Genomic DNA, 21,330 nt, shown 5'->3' with positions numbered 1-21,330 from the left:
CTCAGCCTAATTTTTGAAGAATCCAGCACTGTGATGCTGGGTTCATGACATACTGTCATATGGCCCATTAACTACCCCCATTTATGCATCTACTTATTTGTTTTACTACAGAATAAAGAAAACCCAGTAACCTACCACCCAGTGTAATAACTAAACATCAGCAATATCTTCTATCTACCCTCACTCCATTGCTCCATCTCTCCCAAGAAGTAGCAATTATCCTGGATTTTGTACTTTCTTAACATTCAAAAAATAGTATTCTCATAATGCCTAAACAGCACACTCTTTGGTTGTTTCTGTTCTTTATAAAAAGCATATAGTAGGGCTGTGATTGTGGCTCAATGATAGAACACTTGCCTAGCACATGTGAAGCATTAGGTTTGATCCTCAGTACCACATAAAAATAAATAAAATGAAGGTATAAAAAATACAATAACATTTTTTAAAAAAGCATATTGTGCTGTTGATGTGTCTTTGGTACTTGCTTTCTTCAATTCTGAGCATTTAAAAAAAAGCAAAGGTAATGTTGACCTCAGGTGGAGATACCAACCCCCTTGCCTTGCCTGCTTCCAGCTCCCTTGCTCAACTGTGTAGTCCTGGGAGGTTGTCCTCGCTAGCATCTGTGAAGTACCCCTTGCAATGCCCTTCCTATCTAGTTTACACCCCTGGGTGAGGAGGGAAAAAATAACTGAGAAGGTGCAAACTTAGAGACTCTCTTACTCTGCTACATCTGTTACAGATAAGATATATACCTGAGGTTTATGAATGAGAGAATATACCACAATCTTATTAATTTCTGAGTTGTTATGGAAGAGAAAAAACAAACTCAGGTATGATTATAGGTATGATTATAGTTCAGTGGAAAAATGCTTAGGAGAAATACCTTTCTATTCTAGATACATTCTCCATGAGAGAATTACACATCAAAATGTTCATAATTACTAGGGCTGGGGTTGTGGCTCAGTGCTGGAGTGCTTGTTTAGCATGTGTGAGGCACTGGGTTTGATCCTCAGCACCACATAAAAATAAGTAAAATAAAGGTACTGTGTCTACCTACAACTAAAAAAATTTTAAAAAAATGTTCTTAATTACTAATCAATTTAAAAGATAATTACCAAACAAAAACTCAACCCCCAAGACTAAAAGTTTGTCCCTAACTGGCCTTATTTATACCCCAAATACCACTTTCCACAAATTCTCCCCACAGTGTTTTTACTATCATCATCATAATCATTTTGTTATGCTGGGACTAAGCCCAATGCCTCACACATGCCAACAAGTAATCTACCACTGAACTACGCCCCCAGCCCCCAACCCCGTATTACTTTTTAATGATGTTTAAGATATGAAAATCAAACCAAAAATACATGATGCTAATCCCTGGCCTCCCAAATTCTTTATAGAAAACCTCTGAAGCCCTAAGCTGGGTTTATTTACTTCAAAAGCTACTTGAAACTTTCAATTGATACAAGAATATGGGCAATTCTGAGGATATCTTTTAAGGACCTGATTGATTAAATTAAATTCTATGGTACTAAAAACTTAGTTTCATTTTCTAAACCCTCCTACAAAAATCACTACAACTCCGAAAACTAATTATTGTGCTCCTGCCCCCATCACACACAAGCAGCAGTTTACTCACAATATCCAGCCACTGATGCACAGCGACAGCAACTTGTGTCCCCAGAGGTTTTGTCAACACAAGCACATCCCCTGGTACTGCATTATCTGGCCTGAAGAAAAGAAAAATAGCACATTCTTGTAAAACTAACCAAGGAGATCAACTCATTAAAACAGGAGAAGAAAAATTCTGTTTAAAAAAAAAAAAAAGTACTTGCTTTTGGACTTACTTAAATTTAAGCCAACTGTTACCATGTACTAGGTGACATGGCCTTACAACCTCCTACTGAAGCTATTACTGCAACAAAATATTAAAAGGAAAATGAAAACATCCACAGACTTAAACACATTGGTCAATTATCTATAGATTTAAAAAAAAAAAATGTAACAGGCACAGTCCCACACACCTGTAATCCCAGTGGCTGAGAGGCCAAGTCAGAAGGATTGGAAGTTTGAGGCCAATCTGGGTAACTTAGTTAAGACCCTGTCTCAAAATAATATTAAAACAAAAAGGGCTAGGGATACAGTTCAGAGGTGGAACACTCCTGGGTTTGATCCCAGTAACATACACACACAGTATGCAAAGAAGCAAATCATTTAGTCTTCCAAGTTCCCATCAGGCTGTTTTGCCTTAGCCATATATGAGTGGGTGTAATTTACAGATGTACCAGAGTTCCAAATTATTTGAGGCAATAAGACTTCTCAAAGATGGCTTTCGTGATCACTTACATGGTAGAGACTCAGGTAGAATTTTTTAGATTATGGGATTTGGCTGGAATTTGAGTCTGGTGTTTGGTGATTTCTGCAACCAGCTTCCCAAACTCAGTGACCAATAATAAGTTTCCTATTTGGAACTCAAGGGTCAGGGTAGACCCTGCTTTAAAGAAAGCAAGCAAATTCTAAAAGGGCAGCCCTGAAAAGGAAAGGACATCCTCCAAAGAAAACAACTATTATATTTGTATCCTCACTACCAGGATGTGCATCCACCACTCAGACCTTTCTTGTCTCAGCTCAAGGAGCTGTCCACATCACTGGAACTACTAAAATGATATAAAAGCAAGTTAGGGCAAAGACTTCAGAATGCATACCACACTCCCTAAATAAACCTATAAGATTTGTATTCATTGTCAACTTTGAGCAATATAAAACTTGGAAATTGTACAGGAATCTCATCTCCCAAAAACTAGACCTTCAGATAAAAGTATCCTTCAATTCTGGTCCACTCATACCTGAGGCTAGTAAATTATTCCACTTTAACAGTTTTGTGCAAGCAACAAATTTATATCAAGTGTAATAAACTATGGAGTTATTTTCAAGTTTATGGGCAATATGACAGAATGTAATCATATGTACAAGTTCTTTCAGCTTTTTAAAAAAAGTAAATATATATGTTATTGGCAAAATATTCGTTAATTTTTCTCCCCATTCAATTCTTTACTAAAAAGCTGAAATGGGTGAGATAAAGATCCTTTAGTATCTAAGTGGAAAGCCTGAAAACTACTAACACATGCTATATGTTGGGAAAATAAAGCATTGGTGGTATGTAAAATGCACGATCCTTAATGCAGAAGCTATCTGATAGTAAAAATAACAAGGAGCTTCCATCAATTAAAAAAAAAAATGGGCAAAAGATCTTATTGTGAAAAATGTTCACCCCTACTTATAAGAATAAGGTTAACTGGGTATAGTGGCACATGTCTGTAATCCCAGTGACTCAGGAAACTAAGACAGGAGGATCGCAAGTTCAAGTCCAGTCTCAGCAATTTAGTGAGGTCCTAAGCAACTTAGACCCTGTCTCAAAAGAATAAAAAATCAAAAGGTCCGGGGATATAGTAGTAAAACACTCCTGTGTTAAATCCCCAGTATCAAAAAAAAGAATAAGGTTAAAACCACCAAGCAAATTAGGCTGGGGATGTGGCTCAAGCGGTAGCATGCTCGCCTGGAAAGCGCGTGGCGCTGGGTTCGATCCTCAGCACTACATACAAATAAAAATGTTGTGTCTGCCAAAAACTAAAAAAAATAAATAAATATTAAAAAAAAAAAAAAAACCCAAAACCCATTAAGCAGGTCAGTGAAGATCAAGTTTGTTAACCCCACTGAGTTTTCAGGATGTGGGGAAACTGATCCACTAAATTCACTGCTATGGAGCATAAACTAGTAGAGCATCTATGAAGGGCAAGCTAAATGGAGATATCAGAATCATCAGTACATGTCACCCTGCTCTGGTGATTCCACTGAGAAATTTTTTTTCAGTAGATTCCCCTGAGTAAAATGATCTGTTACCTCTAAGGCCCCCTCACTAGAGTATTATTTGTAATGTCAAAATGACTGAATATCATCTAAGTGTCAACAGCAGATTGGTTTAACAATATACAAGATTAATAAAAAGGATGCCTTGCAGGCAGGAATCAATCTGGTGATCTAGCCATAGGTGAAACCATTTGCACTGTGGATTCTTTTCATACCTTTTTGAATTCTAAACCTGCTCAACACAGTCCCTATCAGTACCTATTCAAGAAAGAAAGAAATAGAGTTTACAGTGCCTTCAAAAACAGGGCAGAGTGGCTTTTCTTAACAAGACATTAAATACGGAAAGTGACAACCTGTGTTGAGTTACATTTCCAAAGAATATAGAGAAAGGACCAAAAAACATATGAAAAGATACTTTGATTAAGAAATGCAAATTAAAAGCACAACAGGCTACTACTTCACACACAGTAGAATGGCTATAATCAAAAAGAAACAGATTTTAGAAGGGATGTGGAGAGACTTATGTTCAACCAAAAAACCTGCATGAGTATTTATAGCATCATTCACAACAGATAATAACCCAAAGGTCCACCAACCAATAAATGGGTAATAAAACATGTGTGTCCAAATGATGGGTTACTCAGCCATTAAAAAGTAGGTAGTAAGGATTTATGCTACAACTTTTTTTTTGGTGTGCTGGGGAATCGAATCCAGGGCCTTGTGCATGGGAGGCTAGCATGCTACCAACTGAGCTATATCTCCACCCCTATGCTACAACTTGGAAACATTACAATGAGTGAATGAAGCCAGATACAAAATGTCATACACTGCATGATTCCACTTATATAAAATGTTCAAAACACTTAAATCCCTATAGACAAAAAGTAGAATGTTTGCCAGAGGATGGTAGGGAGGAGGGAACTGGAAGGGATTGCTAATATGTATAGGGTTGCTTCTGGAATTGGATAGTAATGATGATTATATAACCCCATCCTCACAAAAATCAATGAATTATATACATTAGAATGATGAATCATGTGACATTTTGTTATGTGAATTATAATTCAATTTAAATATAGAAAATGTTCAAAAACAGGATCAAAGAAGTACTACTTGCTACAAAATGGATAGACTTTAAAATATGTTAATTATATGAAGTAAAATAAGCCAAGAAGGGATAGAAATGGGGACAACCAAGGGGCTTCTTGTTGGGATGATAAAAATTTTCTACAATTGACTGGTGATGGCTGTACTTTATAGACACAAACCCACCTAATTGAATACTTTTGGGGTGAACTATATGGTATGTGAATGATTTATATAACAGTGAAACAGATCAGGTGGCATGAAACAAAAATCAACTTACATGATAATCAACTTACATGATAAATTCATTGGGCTGGCAGACAGTTGTAGCAACTCCTCCCAGAACAATCCAGGGGTTTAATACTGTTTGGCCACCGGTTACAGATGTTCCTGCTTCCTCAGCTGCATCTTTAAAACCCTGTATAATTAGGGGCATCACTTTATCCCTTTCCTAGGGTTTAAAAGGACAAAAAGGAAAAGTCAATTCTCTCCAACTCAGAAAAGAGCTTCTATACTTATAAAAAGAATCACAGGATCCTAAATCCTGAAAACTAACAATAAGGCAGGGTGTAACAAAAATAGGAAGTATTTCACATTGTAACCGTTTTTATCAAATGCTGGAAGTTGTTATGGGCTACAATGCTAAGAGAACTCAGTCAAGAGAGGAGGAGAGATGTATGGGACTGGTCCACAGGCTGGGCTCCAAGTCTGATGACCATCAGACCCTCTCTCAAAATAAAAAATTAAAAGGCCTGGGGATGTAGCTCAGTGGCAGAGTGCCTGGGTTCAATCCCCAACACTGCAAAACAAAACAAAAACCAACCTAGCTCCCTCTGCATATTCACCTTACCTTTGGGGAGGCTTACATTTACCAAAGAGTGTGAAGACTGGTGAGGGCCAAGATGGGAATGCACACCCACAAGGCCCTTGCTGACACCACTACATATAACAGATCAAAGCACACATTGCTAGGGTAGAACAGAGGGCCTACTAAAAACGCAAGATTTCCGTAAAGTAAGGCAAGCTGATTTGGGGGGAACACATGGGTGGAGAGTCAATAAAACCAAGTATCTATCAAAAGTAGCCAAGAGGAATTCATTTCTGGTTTAAGGAACAAGTACCAAAGACAAAGTATCTCCAGGAAATTACACAGAAATGTCTTCAGTGACATCTTGCCACCAACACAAGGTTACTGACCCTCCAAGTGTCAAGAGTTCTGGACTGTGGACTCTGGCAGTGCCTGATCCCACAAGTCTGGCACTTAGGTACTATTACTATTACTATTACTATGGCCTATACTTTGGCCATATATGGCCTATACTATGGCCTATACTTTATTAAAACACACATACATAAAACTTCTAAGTTTCAATCTACCTGGAAGAGAAGGAGACAGCAGGGTGGTAGAAATAAAAAGATAAATAAATAGCAGGGTGGTAGAAATAAAAAGATAAATAAACCAGATGCTCTCATTTTAATTTACTGCTAACCACCCCAAATTAAAGAGCTGGAAGGGCTATTGGAAGCCACATGGCCTCCTCACTTTCCAGATGGGAAACAAGTCAGAAAAGTCTCACAACTAAGACCACAAAGACCAGCAAGCAGACACAAAGGGACCTCCTACTTACCCTGTCGGTCATTTTATTACTGACTCCAAGGAGCATCAGCATATTGTCACATTCTGTAACCCCCATTGCATAGAGGTCACTGAGGACATTGGCACATGCTATCCTGCCCTGGGAAGAGAGGGGAGATGTGAGAAGCACAAACAGGGAGTTTCCAACTGCAGAAATGAAGACCAAGCCTATGGTTTGGCCTCCAAGGAGAACTCAGAGACTCTCCAGGAAGAGCAGGATGTGGTCCTCAACTTTTAGATTTGCAAACTAGTTACCTTTCTTTTGGTATGTCTTTCTCAGACATTCCTGATAACACATTCCCTTTCTGTGTAGAATAAAGATTTGCATGTTCTTTTTTTGTTTTTCCCCCCAATATCATCATCCTGAATATCAGAAGCCTGATTTATCTAGATAAAGGAGGGTGTGGGGGGATGTCAGGAAGACAAAAATTAGAACCAATAGTCTAGGAGAGTCAGGGAGTGAAAGAGTCTGAAAACAATGACACTAAGGCAAACTTGGAAATATCCACTTATCTTAATTAAACAGATTCTACAAAAATGTTGGCATTACTGGTTATGAAAAGAAAAGAAGATGGTTTTTATGTACTTGGATTGAAAAATTTGTGTAGCCTCAAGACTATAAGAAATAAACAGGAAAACCATCTTGTTTGAGAAATAAACAAAAAAATAGAAGAAATAAGAAATATACAGGCCTAAAGTAAGACTTTTTTCTAAAGAAGTATTTCCTAGTAAACTATACTGCTTTATTAGGAACATGAAATTGTTTAATAGGAATGTAACAATAAAGGTTTTTTTTTTTTAACTGCCATTGGGGATTTTTAAAATGTAAGCTGCTATTATATAAATTACTCTTTTTTCAGACAGTAACGAGAAAATGAAGTTTTTCCACTCATAAAAAGATAATCAAACTCTAAGGTAGTATTATCAGTTTCAATGGCTGTTTAATCATTTTATATTTTCTTATAAATTCCTGGTAGATTAACAACCTTCTGCAGATCCACTAACATCAGGCCAACAGGTAGTATACAACTTGGAGACACCAATCACTGGTCAGAGTGGTAGTGACTTACTGGGAACTCACAAATGCTTTTTTAAAAGTATTTTTTAGTTGTGGTTGGACACAATATCTTTATTTTATTTATTTATTTACTTTTATGTGGTGCTGAGGATTGAACCCAGTGCCTTGCACGTGCTAGGTGAGCAAGCGCTCTACTGCTGAGCCACAACCCCAGCCCCTCACAAATGCTTTTAAGAGATGGTATAAAGAGAATAAATTCTGGCTTTAACCTCTCTGCCTCCTGCTCAGGTGGGACACATGGGTGTGGCTCACCTGCCCAGTCTCTCAGGAGTTTTGGACTAGAGGAGGGAACAGATGGAGGTGCAGAAAGAACACTGGTTCCTAATAACCTGTTTACTTGTTACAGGAATCCTAGCAGTGAATACCCATTATTTTGCTACCTCACAGTCTAAATTCCTCTTATCCCAATGTCCTCACTATATAGGAAGGACATCTGGCATTTTATATAAGTGGGATATCCCCATGTCTTGATTGGCCTCTCTTGGTTGGTAGGGAAGTAGGGTTAAAGGCTGACTAGGTTAATGTGGTCATAAGCATGCAATAGAAAAATGGAAAATCTATCTGTGTGATACACGATCAGTAGCTAGGAACTTCAATTCAATGATCAGATATATGTCATACATAGTGTCATAAACACTGTAGTGGATAGGTATCCAGATGACCGATGGGAAGTCATCCAATGCTGACGTTTATCAGAATAAATGTTCATGAAGTCAAATTACAATGAGACACTAAGCTCCTTTATTTCTGGAAGGAAACCTTTGAGACAGAGTTCAGTAACATAGGAATGGTGAGGTTTATGAATGTCAAAGAAACAGAATATAAGAAAACAGAAACCTATATCAGTCTTACAAACGACTAAAACAATAGGTGTTCTTATGCACAAACATACACTCAGGTACAAAAGCAAGAGAGGGACTTCCCTGTTCCACTTACTTTATGACAGTGCCAAGCATGAGCACAGAATGGGCCCAACTGCTTTGACTACAGGAGTCACAGCAGGGATGGGTAGTGTACTTTGGATATAGCAAGAACAAAAACCCCTAAATCACAGACAGACAAAACTACAGCTACAACCACAAACCAAATGCATATGTAATTCCAATGATAAAAACACATTAGGTTAAACTTACCATCATGTAAGGGTCATCTACGATAGGATAAATGTAATCTGTGGTTTGAACCAAGGAAAGACCACCATGCCTCAAAGGAATGACGCAAGTATCCATTCCAATGCCTGGGAAGATGGAAGTCATCAGCATCCAAAAATAAAAGGGGAAAGTCATTTTATTTCATATGATCAATATTATGAACAAGAAGATTTCTGTATAAAATACTTATGGAAATTCTGCATTGCAAATGAGGCCATGTGTTTCCTATCAAGAACCATAACACGAAACTTAACTAGATTAAGAAAGAAAATATGAATAAAAAAGTTAGTCATCAAAACCCAATTTCAATATGGGATGATTTTTAATCCTTAATGTTTGAATAAAAATTTTTTATTACTGTATTTTTATTGCATTACTACATCATATTACGGGTACTATTCAGGAATTCTTTAAAGATTAAAATAGTACATATGAATTTGTGTTTTTTTTATCTATAAATACTGAGTATATTTTTAGATATTATTCTATTTTTCCAGTGGGGTATTTATGTATTTCACATACAGAAAATGCTACCATTACTTTTTTATTTTATTGAAAAATGAAAATGAGAAAGAACAAAGCCAGAATAAAAATTCAAAATTTTCTACTAACATCTATGTAATTCATTTTATAGGTTCCCAAAAGCAATTTTTAAAAGATCTTAAAATTCCATGTTAGTCCCTTTCTGAAAAACTTAAAATCATCACATGTACTAGCTTACAATATAAACTTTCTGTCCACTGTAAAGAAAATTTCTCAGTGGGGCATTGTGACTTACGCCTATAATCCCAGCTATATGGGAGGCTTAGCTCAATGGTAGAGTACTTGGGCTCTGGATTCAATCTCCAGCATTGCCCCCCCACCCAAATTACTCAGTATGGGTATGAGCAATACTTCAGGTTATTAAAAATTATTCCTCAATATTTAGAAAGGTAGTAGGGACCACCAATGGGCTAATTAAAAAGAATTCCCTTTTTCTGAAAACAGTTTTGATGCCACTACAGTAGTCTACATTAATCTGAAAATTACCTGTAATGTACACATTTTACAAATTCAGACTGGCATTCCCAAATAAGCTGAATACAGAGTGTTTTCCTATATCACCTTCTCAAAAGGATGCCCTTCCATGCTCTTAGGAAATATTTCACTTTGGCAGTCCAATAGCCAAAGTCAGGAAAAAAAAATCAGGATGAAGTACAAAAATAAGAAGATAGAGTCTACCCTATAAATGTGGAATTCCAAATGAAATAAAATCATATCTCAATCTCATTGAAAGGACTTTTCATATTTTACAGCAGCAAAACTGTTTTAAACCATCTCATATCATGACAGCAACACATCCAATAGCATTTGATTGCTGCTACCCTTTCTCTTTTCTAGAGTTGGTCCACTATAACTAAAGCAAAAATAAAATTAACCTTTAAAAAAAAAAGCCATACTGTGAAAACAGGCTTTTTACTATATTTTACCATACCTGATGGCAAAATAAAAATTTGTAAAGAGATAAGTAAGGAATGGAGAATATAATTTCAGAATGGCAAGTCTCACAAACTGGAGACAATAGTACACCTGACTTGTGCTCAGTTTTTATCAATTCGGTAACAAAGTGTGAAAATTCATCTCAATGGCACACATGCACAGACACAAATTTCACCCAACAGTGCTCTTTCGCAGGTAAGTGCACTCAGCAAGAACTGCAACTATCTCCCTAAATAACAATTCTAACAACAGGCTGTTCTGAGTGTACTATTATTCACTTTGGAAAACAGTGAGATAGTTTCCTCTAGGTTTCTATTTAAACTAAAGACTACTGAAAGAGATAAATGAATGTTACACACACACTGAGGATTGAACCCAGGGGCACTGTACCACTGAACTACATCCCCAGCCCTTTTTTCTGTTTGTATAGGGTCTAAGTTGCTTAAGTCCTTATTGAATTGCTGACAATGATCTCAATATTAAATTTGTATTAAATAAACTGGGAATGGTGGAGAATGACTATAACCCTGGTGATTCGCTGAGGCAGAAGATCACAAGTTCAAGGCCAGCCTCAGCTACTAAGTGAGATCCTGTCTCTAAATAAAAAAGAAGGGCTATAGATGCAGCTCAGATTATAGAGTACTCCACATCCCAAACTGAACTAAATACATTTGATTTGTAAAGCACTTTATTTCTATACTTAGCCAATTCTTTCAACAGAGTAGCTAATGACTCTGAGCATGTTCCTGGGCTAAAAAGAAACTGCCATTATCCACATTTTCCCTTTCACAACTGTGACACTACTGTAATGAAGACCAGTGCTGTCCCATGTGGTAGCCACTAGCCACTTGTTAAGCACTTGAAACACGGGTAGTCCAAATTGAGATGTGATATAAGTGTAAAATAGACACCAGACTTTAAATAATTTTTTAAAAACTCATTAATAATGCTTTATATGCATTCAAAATAAATTTTTTATATACTGGGGTAAATCACCTCCAAAATTTTAAGGAAGGGAAAGGCATAAGCCTGAGACAGACCATAGGCTTTGAAAAACTAAGATTTCAAATTGAAAGAGAGGAAAAGGGAAATGAACAAAGGAAAATGCCATGAAATAAGAAAAAAACACTAGTCTGGGAAGCTTATGTTGAATTATTAGCAGGTGATGGGGAATTCTCAGTTTAAAACTCTCCATCAAAATAAATAAATAATCCAACTCATCATATACCACCAACATGTCAAGTATGTACCAGTTTCTAACACACACTTAGGCTAACATTTCTTTAATTGGGATACATCTAGTAAACATGTGCACCTTTTTTTTTAAGTTACTGATGGACCTTTATTTTACTTATTTATATGTGGTACTGAGAATCGAACCCAGGGCCTCACACATGCTAAGCAAGCGCTCTACCACTGAGCCAAAACCCCAGCCCCAAGTGTATGTATCTTTAAGCTGTTTTGATTCATTCTTCAATTAGAATGAATTATGATATTCAATTAAAAGTAGAAACACAATCACATATAAATATGCATCTGTACTATATATACACACATATACACATCTAATACACATATTATACATATGGATACAGACACAGGTAAAGAAAACAGAAAATTTCTGGCATTCACAACTATTTCAATAAGTATTGTTGTCTCATATTGTAGACTGGAAATTGAGTAACATTAGTGACTGGTACAAGATTAGCAGGTTAAGTATAACTCTGATTCCAAGGAAAAGTTCTGGCATGAAAGTACACCACTTCTATAGGTTTTACTACTCGGCTTCTTTCAGCATCCATTTGCTTGTCATCTGGGGATCTGTATACCTTCAGGGTTTGCCATGAATGCAAATTTAGGGGATGTGTTTTTTCTGAGAAAATCAAGTTTCATTTGCTTCTCAAAAACCATATGTGACCAGACAAATGGTCTTTGTGTTCTTCTATCTACTTTTTCCTGCCTTTTCATTGGTACCTTCTGTCACTGATGAAAGCTGAAGCCAAAGCAGATCCTCTCCCTACTTCCAACCCATTTCGTTTTAGAAACCAGAAGGCAAGCAACACGAAGAGGTAGAGTTCAGATCTTGACCCAACTCTGCCCACAGAATGGGCACCACCTTTCCAAGCTTCACAAATTACTGGAAGAACAGTGACCAGGCCCCATCAAAGCACTCAGGGACACAAGGCAGGCCCAAGATCTCAAACAAGATCAACAGGATGATGCTATGAATAGTTTTTACTACTTTACTTTTTTAAAAAAAACATGTTTTTATTTTTTAGTTGTAGGTGGTCACACAATATTTTTATTACATTTTCACATGGTGCTAAGGATAGAACCCAGTTCCACTCGCATGCTGGGCGAGCAGCTCTACCACTAAGCCACAGCCCCAGCCCTACTACTTTACTTTATCCATAGGAGTTTCCGCCCCCCCCTCCTTTTTCTGAAGTACTGGGTATTGAACCCAGGGCCTTCTGCATGCAAAGCAAGCACTCTACCTCTGAGCCACATCTCCAGCCCTATTTCATTTGGTTTTGACCACTGAATGGCTTATTTTTCTATACTATTTTCAAGAGCTTCCTCAATGTACTCTCACTTCTTGACAAGTCAGTCAACATTAAATCCAACTCATTCATGTTGATATTCCTCCACAGCTAGAGGAGAGAAACTGTTTTCAAATTGAGCTTCTGGGAGTCCTGTAGGCCATGGGGGAGGGGATGAGGAATAATTTTCCTCCCTCCCAACCAAAGCAACTCCCTACCCACCCCAGTACAGAGGACTGAACCCAGGAGAGCTCTACCACTGAGCCAAATCCCCAGGCCTTTATATTTTTATTTTGAGAGAGGGATTTGCGAGGCTCTGCGAGGCTAGTCTTGAATTTGTGATCCTCCACAGGAATACAGCACCAAGCCCAGTGCAATCCTTTTATTAACTTTATGTATTATGGAATAAAGAAGTAACTCAAGCTCAAAACCAAGATGGTAAGACAGAATTTTCTAACAAAATAGTAAGCCAAAACGAATGAAATTAAATCTTATGTGAGAAAGATCAAGTCACCCTAACTACAGAATATCCACACCCCCAGAACACAATCCACTCACAGGGTAAAGTGATAAGTATTTCATCATGCACTTAATAAACCATACTTTAAACTCTAATGAACAATTTCCCAGACCCTAAAGTGTCTCTCTGAACTCTTAAACTCTAATGAACAATTTCCCAGACCCTAAAGTGTCTCTCTGAACTCTGTTTGGGAAAAGGAAAACCATAAGCACCAGGAATTTAGGAAAGAAAAAACTACTGCCCTCAATTCCAGATGGCACCCTGAGGTCAAGCAGAGTTTCAACCTGTCTTTTGAGTGTGGAACAGTCCTGTGTGTCCTACTCTCAGCTTTTCAATCGTTGCCTACTGTATAGGATCCCAAGTTCCTCCCAGGCCCAGTCACTACTCTCAAAGTATTATACATTATGCTTATAGTATAACCTTCCCTAGGGCTGTCAAGAGGATGCATGAATTTCAGGGATCATTTTAAGAAAAAAGCATAAAAGAATTTCTGCTTAATCCTCGGCTAACCAAAAAATTCAATTTAACATAAAAAATGCTTTTACTGTACTATAATGATGTCAATCACATACTCCACAGTTTAATAACTGTTATAGACTCCGTGTCTTGATGCTTTTCATGTACTTCCTCTAAACTAGGGATAATAATATAAAACTGTCACCACTGGATTGCTCTTTGAATTCTACAGACATTTTTTTTAAAAAGGCAACATGGGTAGACAGAAGTTTGGTTTTAGCCTCACTGATTGGACTGTAAAGTATGGAAGAACAATGGTTTACATACCAAGCCTTGGCATAACAGCTCCCAGAAACTGTTCATCTTCTTGGAAGTGGTTCTCTTGTAAAGACTCCAGTAACTTCTGCAGGACATCTTGGGGCACTTTGCAGCCTGTGCCCTTCAGTTCAGTAAATCTAGTTAACCGGAAGCTCTTATCCAATTCATAACTTTCTGGGTTAAAGGACTCCCGCGTAGACATGGTTCTGAGGCCCACACTCCTCACAGGTTAGCCCTTCCCCTCCCTCTCTCTTGTTTGGCTGAGTTTTTTACTTCTGATCCACCTAGGTATCACCAAAACATAAAAACATCATTAAAAGAATACAGACATGTACTTGCCAACAATCAAGTGTACACATTAGGGAAATTCAGTATGTGACAAGGGCTGAAACCACTAAGACCATAAGGAAATAGCCACAATACCTTGTTCATAATGGCAATGCATAAGTTGGAATACATCTTTTTTAAACAGAGCCTATATGTGGGTTGGGGATATAGCTCAGTGGTAGAGTCAATGCTTGGCAAGGGCAAGGCCCTGGGTTCAATTTCCAGAACAAACAAGAAAAGGGCCTGTGCCATCTCAGATATCTATGCAAGATCTGAAGTGTGGTTATAATATTGGCTCTGAAAATAGTAAGAAAGATCTTCCCTGAAGAAGGCAGTCTGGCCAGCAAGCTCATATGGCACTGTGCCACCTTGAACAATAACCCCAAAAGGTTCTTCTAGGGTGCAATATTATGAGAACCAAACTGCCAGCCACTTCATTTGTAGATCTGAAAGCCACCATGGTGACTTTTCTAAAGTGACTTTTCTAGAAAACCTTTTGATCTTTTGGTATCTGATAGAAAAACAAAACACCTATTGGAAACTGGAAAAGGACATTTATACAAATGCATTTGATGAAATTCTTCAAGATACTAAATTCTAATTTTAGAAAACCATGTTTCCTTCCCAGCCATAAGAATACAACACAATACAAAACTAATGAACTAACAGGAGGCTTCCCTAATAGACTTAACTTTAAAAACTTGAATGGCTGTTTAACACTGTAAAGTCTGTCTTCTTTAAGAGCACTTGGAAAGTTCTCTGATGTTTTAATGCAGTGCTATTTCCTAGAAAGCAAACATCCCGCCCAACAAACTAGTACACACATCATTGACAAAATATGCTACTGCTCATTACCATTTCATTACAGAACTGAAACAATAAATTAAAACCTCCCAAATCACTAGCATTTACAATATCTAGGACCATCATAAGTTTCTGGAACATGTCCTTCTAAGTTAGAAGCCTTCTGGCTAAAGCAAAAAACATGTGCTCCCAATAAAGTATCAATCTAAAGGTTTGTAAACCTCCAGATTGATACTTTATTGGGCATAGAATTATAGACACCCCAAGTTTTAGGGTCATTTTCCCCAATAAAATCTATGATTAAGAACATAATTCCCATTTATAGAGTTTTGCATCCTCTGGGAAGCACATTGTTCACATAAAATAAATTTACAAAGCCCGAGTTTGAGTAGTAACCCTAAGCATCCTTACAAACATGTTCGGAATGAGCAATGACTTTAGCTGGAAAGCTACAACTGTACCAGGACAAACCTTCCAACACCATTCCAAGAAACCAAACTGCCCCCAAAGAGAAAGCGAGCCAAGCAAGTTACAGTGACGGGAATTTTGAAGCCATTTTAGAGTTTGGAAAGTCTTAATAACACTTCGACTAAGAAAAGTTTGAACAAAAACAGCAAAGTTCTTGCCTCCGCAAAATGCCTCACATTTAACACCACCCCATCCCCACCAGGGGGAAAAAGAAAGAAAGAAAGAAAATCCAACTCCTCAAAGCAACCAATTATTTTCCTACCTCCCATCCCTATATCCTGCCCCACCACCAAAAGGTGGGGAGAATTTGGGGATTGAACTTCCTTTTTAATTTCTATTTTCCCACACTTTTAGAAGGGGAAAAAAAGTTAGAAACACCTTACATCAAGAAGGAGCTCAGTAGTTTTAAAATTCCAAGTGGAATGAGAAATACAAGCCACCACATTCACATTCCAAGCTTAAAATAAAAAAAAGTTGAACTTATATTTTTGCAGGGGAGGAGAAAAGAGGAGGGTCGCTGGGACCGCTAGTTAAGTAAAGATTAGAAAGAGGGGCTAAATTTGCATAATAAGAGAGTCGAACGCGACTGAGGAGCCACGTGTTTACACCTTTAAAACAATGACATGAATATTTAAAGATAACGTTTAACCCTTTGCTTCCTGGGCACGTTTTCATTTTTGACTCGAGCGCGAGACGCAGGGCCGGGGAGCGCGGTCAGCGCGGTAGGCAGGGCGAGCGGCCCGCCTTGTACCTACCTACCCCCAGGCCCCGCACGTGCAGAGGGGTGGACACCGCGGCGTGCGCGCAGGGCCAGGGCGCTCTCCATGAGGCCCGTGGCGCAGGCGGCCCGGGCGCGAAGGACGGCACTCGGGAACACCTTAAGTCTCAGGCTGCCGCCTTTAAAGGCACAGCAGGCCCGGGCCCCACTCTTTGTGCGGCGCCGCGCTGCGGGCTGGCGGCCGGGGGGAGGCTACGCGGAGCTGCCGACTGGGCCATGCTCACTCAGGCCGATCCGCGGCGTCGAGGGTGGCGGGAAGCGCGCGCGGCCCACGGCGCTGGAAGGGCGCGAGGTGTGCGCGACCCACAGGCCCAGCCCGGCGCCCAGGTCCGGCTGCGCCCGCGGGGCCTGCAGGCGCGGGCCGGGTGGGGGAGGGGAGGGCCGGAGGCGCGGCACCCGGGACACCGAGCTGGCTCTCCCGCCGCGCGCGCGCGGGTCCCCACCGCCGCCGCACAAAAATGTCGGCGGGCGAAAAAATTAACCCCTGCGTGGCCGCCCTCCCCCTCCACTCCTCCCCGCCTCCTCCCTCCCTCCTTCCCCGGCCCCGCGCGGCGGCGGCGGCGGCGCGGGCGGTGCTTCTTTTTTAAAGCGGCCCCACCAAGCCCTGGCTCTGCCCCTCTCCAGGCAGGGCTGGAAGGGCCGGCCGTGCACGGCTCCCCGGCGGTCCCGGGCGGCCCGGAGGGGGATTTGCAACGGCCGCCGCGGGCCTGCGGACCGATATTCCCCTTTAAGCCTGGTGTCTCGCCCCCCCTCGCCAGGCCCGCCGCTTACCGGCTCGCTTTGCGCCCTCCGCCTCCTCCCGAAAACGGGCCGCGGCCGCTCCCACAATGCACCGGGCGCGCCGGGCTCCCTTAAGCGTCGCCTGAATAAAAATGCTGCTCCCGGCGGCGGAGGCCCGGCCCGCGCCTGGGCGCCGCGGGGGTCGGCCTGACTGCGCGCGGCCCTGCGGGAACCGGGCCGCCGCGCTCCCGCCGGCTGGGCCGCAAAGGTTCCTTGAGGCCGGCCACCTCTTTTTAAGAGGCGGCGGGCCGCGGCCGGAGCGGCTCGGTGGCTGCGTGCGGCCCGGGAAGGGGGCGGGGGCGCTGTGCAGGCCCGAGCGCGGCAATGATTGGTCTCGGGGGAGGGGTGGGGGGTTGCAAACCCGAGGAGCGGTGGCATCCGTTGCATGATGCAAAAAGGATTGATTTCAAAAGTTGCGAGTTGCATTGGCAGCAGTCTGGGGCGTCGTGTCCACCTCCTTTTCCCCGACCCGATGGAAAGGCCAGGAGTGATTTCTTCAACCTGGCAGTGCTCGACCGCGCTGCACCAGCGGGACGCAATACCTGCTCCTCAAATGCAGCGGTTGGAGTATGCTGGAAGACAATGACCATGGAAACAATTTGCAGAGTGTAGGAGCCGAGGAAAAGCCACCTCTGCTCCAGTGAAAGATTTGAAAACATAAACGGCGCGTTTGAGTCTCATTGACTCCCATCATCTTCTCCACCTATTGTTTACCCCGGCTCCGGAGTTCACTGGAGCCTCAGTGAAATATGCAAATTCCCTGCAAAGTTTCTTGAACATTTTAATATGCTTGGTAGGAAGTTTGGGGGGAAAGCTTAAGGTTCCCCAGTTACGGGGCTGGGGATGTGGCTCAAGCGGTAGCGCGCTTGCCTAGCATGCGTGCGGCCCGGGTTCGATCCTTAGCAGCACCACATACCAACAAAGATGTTGTGTCCGCCAAGAACTAAGAAAAAATAAATAAATGTTAAAATTCTCTCTCTCTCTCTCTGTCCCCCTCTGTCTCTCACTCTCTCTTTAAAAAAAAAAAAAAAAAAAAAAAAAAAAAAAAAAAAAAAAAAAAAAAAAAAAAAAAAGGTTCCCCAGTTACATCATTTTGTTATTCACATGTCCCAGGAAACATGGCAGCCTACTCCTGTGTTTGCTTAAAGTGACATCAGTGAGGCAGCTTCACCTCATGAAATTGAAATGACTTTTCAGGTTTTCGACTTTCTAATGCATTGTGGATGTAAACAAAGTAAAAATGTGTCGGTGTAATGTCTTTTAGGGCTTCCCTTAAAACTGAGCAGGGTAAAGCAATGCCATACCAAACTTTTGGAGTGGGTCAGCATTTTCTGAATTATTTTGGAGCAATGGAACAGGGCTTTATGGGCGCTTTCAGGTTTTCACATTACAGAGTTGTCCATTTTCTTCTTGAAATGTTTGCAAGCTACCTAAGGTTTTAATCTAGGTGTGGATGCAGAAGTGATGCCACTTCCAAGACTGGGTGGATACAAGCTCCTCCTGTTTTTGTCTTTTTCTCCTTGACCTGTAAGATTTCAGAAGTGCATGGTAGCATTTTTCGGTTCTTTAACGTGCAATTAGACTTTTGTAAGATCATTAGGACTCCTACGGTTGACAAAACCGGATTTGTGTGGGAACTTCCTGGAAAGAGGACACCTGCACACAATCACCAGGTACCACTCTTCGGAGTCCAGAATCAGGGGAAAAGGATAAAAATAGTTTTATCCCTCCACACCTTTTTAAAATTGATTGTGTTTTTGGCAATGTGATTTTTTTTAAGTGAAAATTTCATGATTAGAGAAAATTTGGTGGGGTAGGGGTTAGGTGAAGGTGACCTAGGACCCTATGCTAAGATTTGTGTGTCATGCCAAGGAGTAGTTTTAGCTCTGAAAAAGTGTTGGAGGATGCCCTCTCCCAGAGGGGAAACCAGAGCAATGTTCCTGGTTGAGAGGTCTTTGTACTAGTTAAGCCTGCAGATGTACTTGAATTGAAAGTAGGGGGAGTGTAGATAGGGAAAGGAGCTGATGTGACTTAATGTGTGCGAAGAAAAGGAAGAAGACCCCAAGTTTCTAGCTTGGGACAGAATGGGTAGCAATGTTTCTGATACTGGAACTCTTAGAGGGCAAGCAAGATTTGGGGTGAGTTCAGCTTTGGAAATGTTAGATTCCAAGCTCACAGGGTATTCGAGGTAATTGGAAAACAGACTCATGAGTTTGAGAAGCAAATCTGATTTCCATGTAAATGGTGTCTGAAGCCTCTGTGAGAGGTGGGATTAACCCAGAGGAAGGGTTCAGGAAAAAAGGGAGGAAGACATTGGACTGAGCTCTGCAGAACTTGGAAACAGAATGGCTGGGCAAGCTAGAGTTGATGAGTTCTTCCAAGACTGGAGAGAGCAAGTATCCTTAGAACCATCTCTTATTGCAGCCACCAGGGCTAGAACTCTTAAGCAGCTCTCAAATAGTTCTGGAGATGGAATCCAGAGCTTCACATGCTAGATAGCCCTGTATCTGTGAGCTACACCTTGGTCCTGAAATGGTTCTCTTGAACCCAGGCTGCAAATTGATTGAGTCATAGAAACCATGATTCATCTGGGGCCCAGATAATCTAGCACACCTCTTGTCCCTCTTCCTTTCTTCTAGATAGAGCTCCTTCCACATGTATTGCTTTGCTTGAAGTCAGCCTTTCTCTTGCTAACCTGTCAAACAGTTCTCTCTCCGGAGGGCTCACCCAAACTTTATTTCAGGGAGCCAACTCCCTTGGGTTCTCAGGTTCTGCTGGCTCTCTGGTTCCTCTCGGTAGCATTATCTGACTGAGGCTTATTTGAAATACCATTTACCAGCTGCATTTGAAAAGTTACATGTAGTATCTGTAATGAGTTGAATGATGTCCCCCAAAAGATATGTTGAAGACCCCCCCAAGCCTATGAATGTGGCCTTATTTACAAATAGAAGTCTTTGTAGATGTAATTAAGTTAAAATGAAATGAAGGCTGAATTAGAGTGGATCCTAAATCCACTCTATCCTAATACAATCACACCGGTAATCCTTGCTACTTAAGAGGTTGAGGCAGGAAAATTACAAATTTCAGGCTGACACGGGCAACTTAGTGATACCTTCTCTCAAAAAATAAAAAGAGCTGGGGATATAACTTAGTGGTAGTATACCTGTAGGTGTTCAATCCTCACTTTAAAAAAAAAAATTGCATGCAAGAAAAGAGAGATTTGAAGATGTTGACACAGGAAGGCCATGTGAAGACCTTGGTAGAGGATAAAGTGGTGTAGCCAGGAGGCAAGGCACATCAAGGATTGCCAGTAAATACCAGAAGCTGGAAGAGGCACAGAAGGATTCTTCCCTTGAGTCTGCAGAAGGAATGCAGCCCCACTGACACCTTGACTTCAGGTTTCCAGCCTCCAGAAGGATGAGAGAACAAATGTCTATTGCTCTAAGGCTCCCAGTTGTGGTACTGTGTTGTAGCAGCCCCAGGACCCAAATCCAACAGCTCTGAGGTCTATGTTGTGGGGAAGGGGTGCTAAGAATTCATGCTTTATTGGGCTTCTCAGGTGATCCTGATGCCTCTGAGGAACACTCCCAGACTGGGTCTTTCTTTCTTAATTAATTAATTATATATTATATAAATATGTATTACTATTCATATTACACAATGGTTCTTTTGAACCCTGTATTCTGGAGTCCTCAAAACAGCTCTGGTTATTTGATTTCTCTATTGGTCTGCCTTTCTCATTCATTCATGACTCTTGCTATGCAGCTTTCCCACCACTTGCTGACTTACATTGTTACACACCCAGTTCAGGGGTCTGATGCTATCCTACTGTCAAGTCACAAGTCAGGGGGTGGAACTGGTGAGACTCTGGAAACTTCCCTGGGGTCCCCAATATAACGGGGGAACGAGGGGATAGGGACCTCTGAGAGGAGGCACTCCCTCCCGTTTTCCCTTGAGAGTATCTCTTTCCCTTTCCCTTCTAATAAATCCCTGTTGTGTGACTTGATTGAAATTCTTCAGACAACAGTGCAAAGAACCT

The 21,330-nt window shown here is 40.8% G+C and overlaps 2 protein-coding genes across 5 annotated transcripts in view; one reads left to right on the top strand and one right to left on the bottom strand.

The window, feature by feature from the left end:
- Sephs1 (selenophosphate synthetase 1) overlaps positions 1–17,420 on the bottom strand; it is a 27,164-nt gene extending 9,744 nt beyond the window's left edge. The window contains exons 1-6 of one of the 4 annotated variants that reach the window (XM_078023514.1): positions 17,283–17,420; positions 14,144–14,418; positions 8,804–8,907; positions 6,585–6,692; positions 5,253–5,407; positions 1,643–1,733 (exon numbers count right to left, since the gene is read on the bottom strand). In XM_078023514.1, the coding sequence (XP_077879640.1) occupies positions 1,643–1,733; positions 5,253–5,407; positions 6,585–6,692; positions 8,804–8,907; positions 14,144–14,336 (651 nt within the window). In that variant the 5' untranslated portion in view covers positions 14,337–14,418; positions 17,283–17,420. Of the gene's footprint in view, positions 1–1,642; positions 1,734–5,252; positions 5,408–6,584; positions 6,693–8,803; positions 8,908–14,143; positions 14,419–16,488; positions 16,631–17,282 lie in introns of those variants that run through there. The other 3 variants (XM_013362403.4, XM_005334268.5, XM_040277043.2) reach the window with 3 other exon arrangements.
- On the top strand, positions 15,697–21,292 carry LOC144367614 (uncharacterized). Its single transcript, XM_078024690.1, has 3 exons — positions 15,697–15,789; positions 16,371–18,111; positions 18,366–21,292. The coding sequence occupies exons 1-2, from the start codon at positions 15,697–15,699 to the stop codon at positions 17,364–17,366; spliced, it is 1,089 nt and encodes a 362-aa protein (XP_077880816.1). The 3' UTR covers positions 17,367–18,111; positions 18,366–21,292.
- Positions 21,293–21,330: the final 38 nt, after the last annotated feature.

The sequence above is a fragment of the Ictidomys tridecemlineatus genome, chromosome 10 (genome assembly GCF_052094955.1).
Source record: "Ictidomys tridecemlineatus isolate mIctTri1 chromosome 10, mIctTri1.hap1, whole genome shotgun sequence".
In the NCBI taxonomy this organism is placed as follows: domain Eukaryota; kingdom Metazoa; phylum Chordata; class Mammalia; order Rodentia; family Sciuridae; genus Ictidomys; species Ictidomys tridecemlineatus.
This window is presented reverse-complemented; position numbering and strand designations above follow the sequence as displayed.

What these genes read in the sequence shown, in the direction of transcription:
- LOC144367614 (XM_078024690.1), top strand. Translation starts at nt 15,697, where the DNA reads ATGACTTTAGCTGGAAAGCTACAACTGTACCAGGACAAACCTTCCAAC. An exon ending in CCAAAGAGAAAGCGAGCCAA is followed by an intron (nt 15,790 to 16,370) that starts GCAAGTTACAGT and finishes GAATATTTAAAG; the next exon opens with ATAACGTTTAACCCTTTGCT.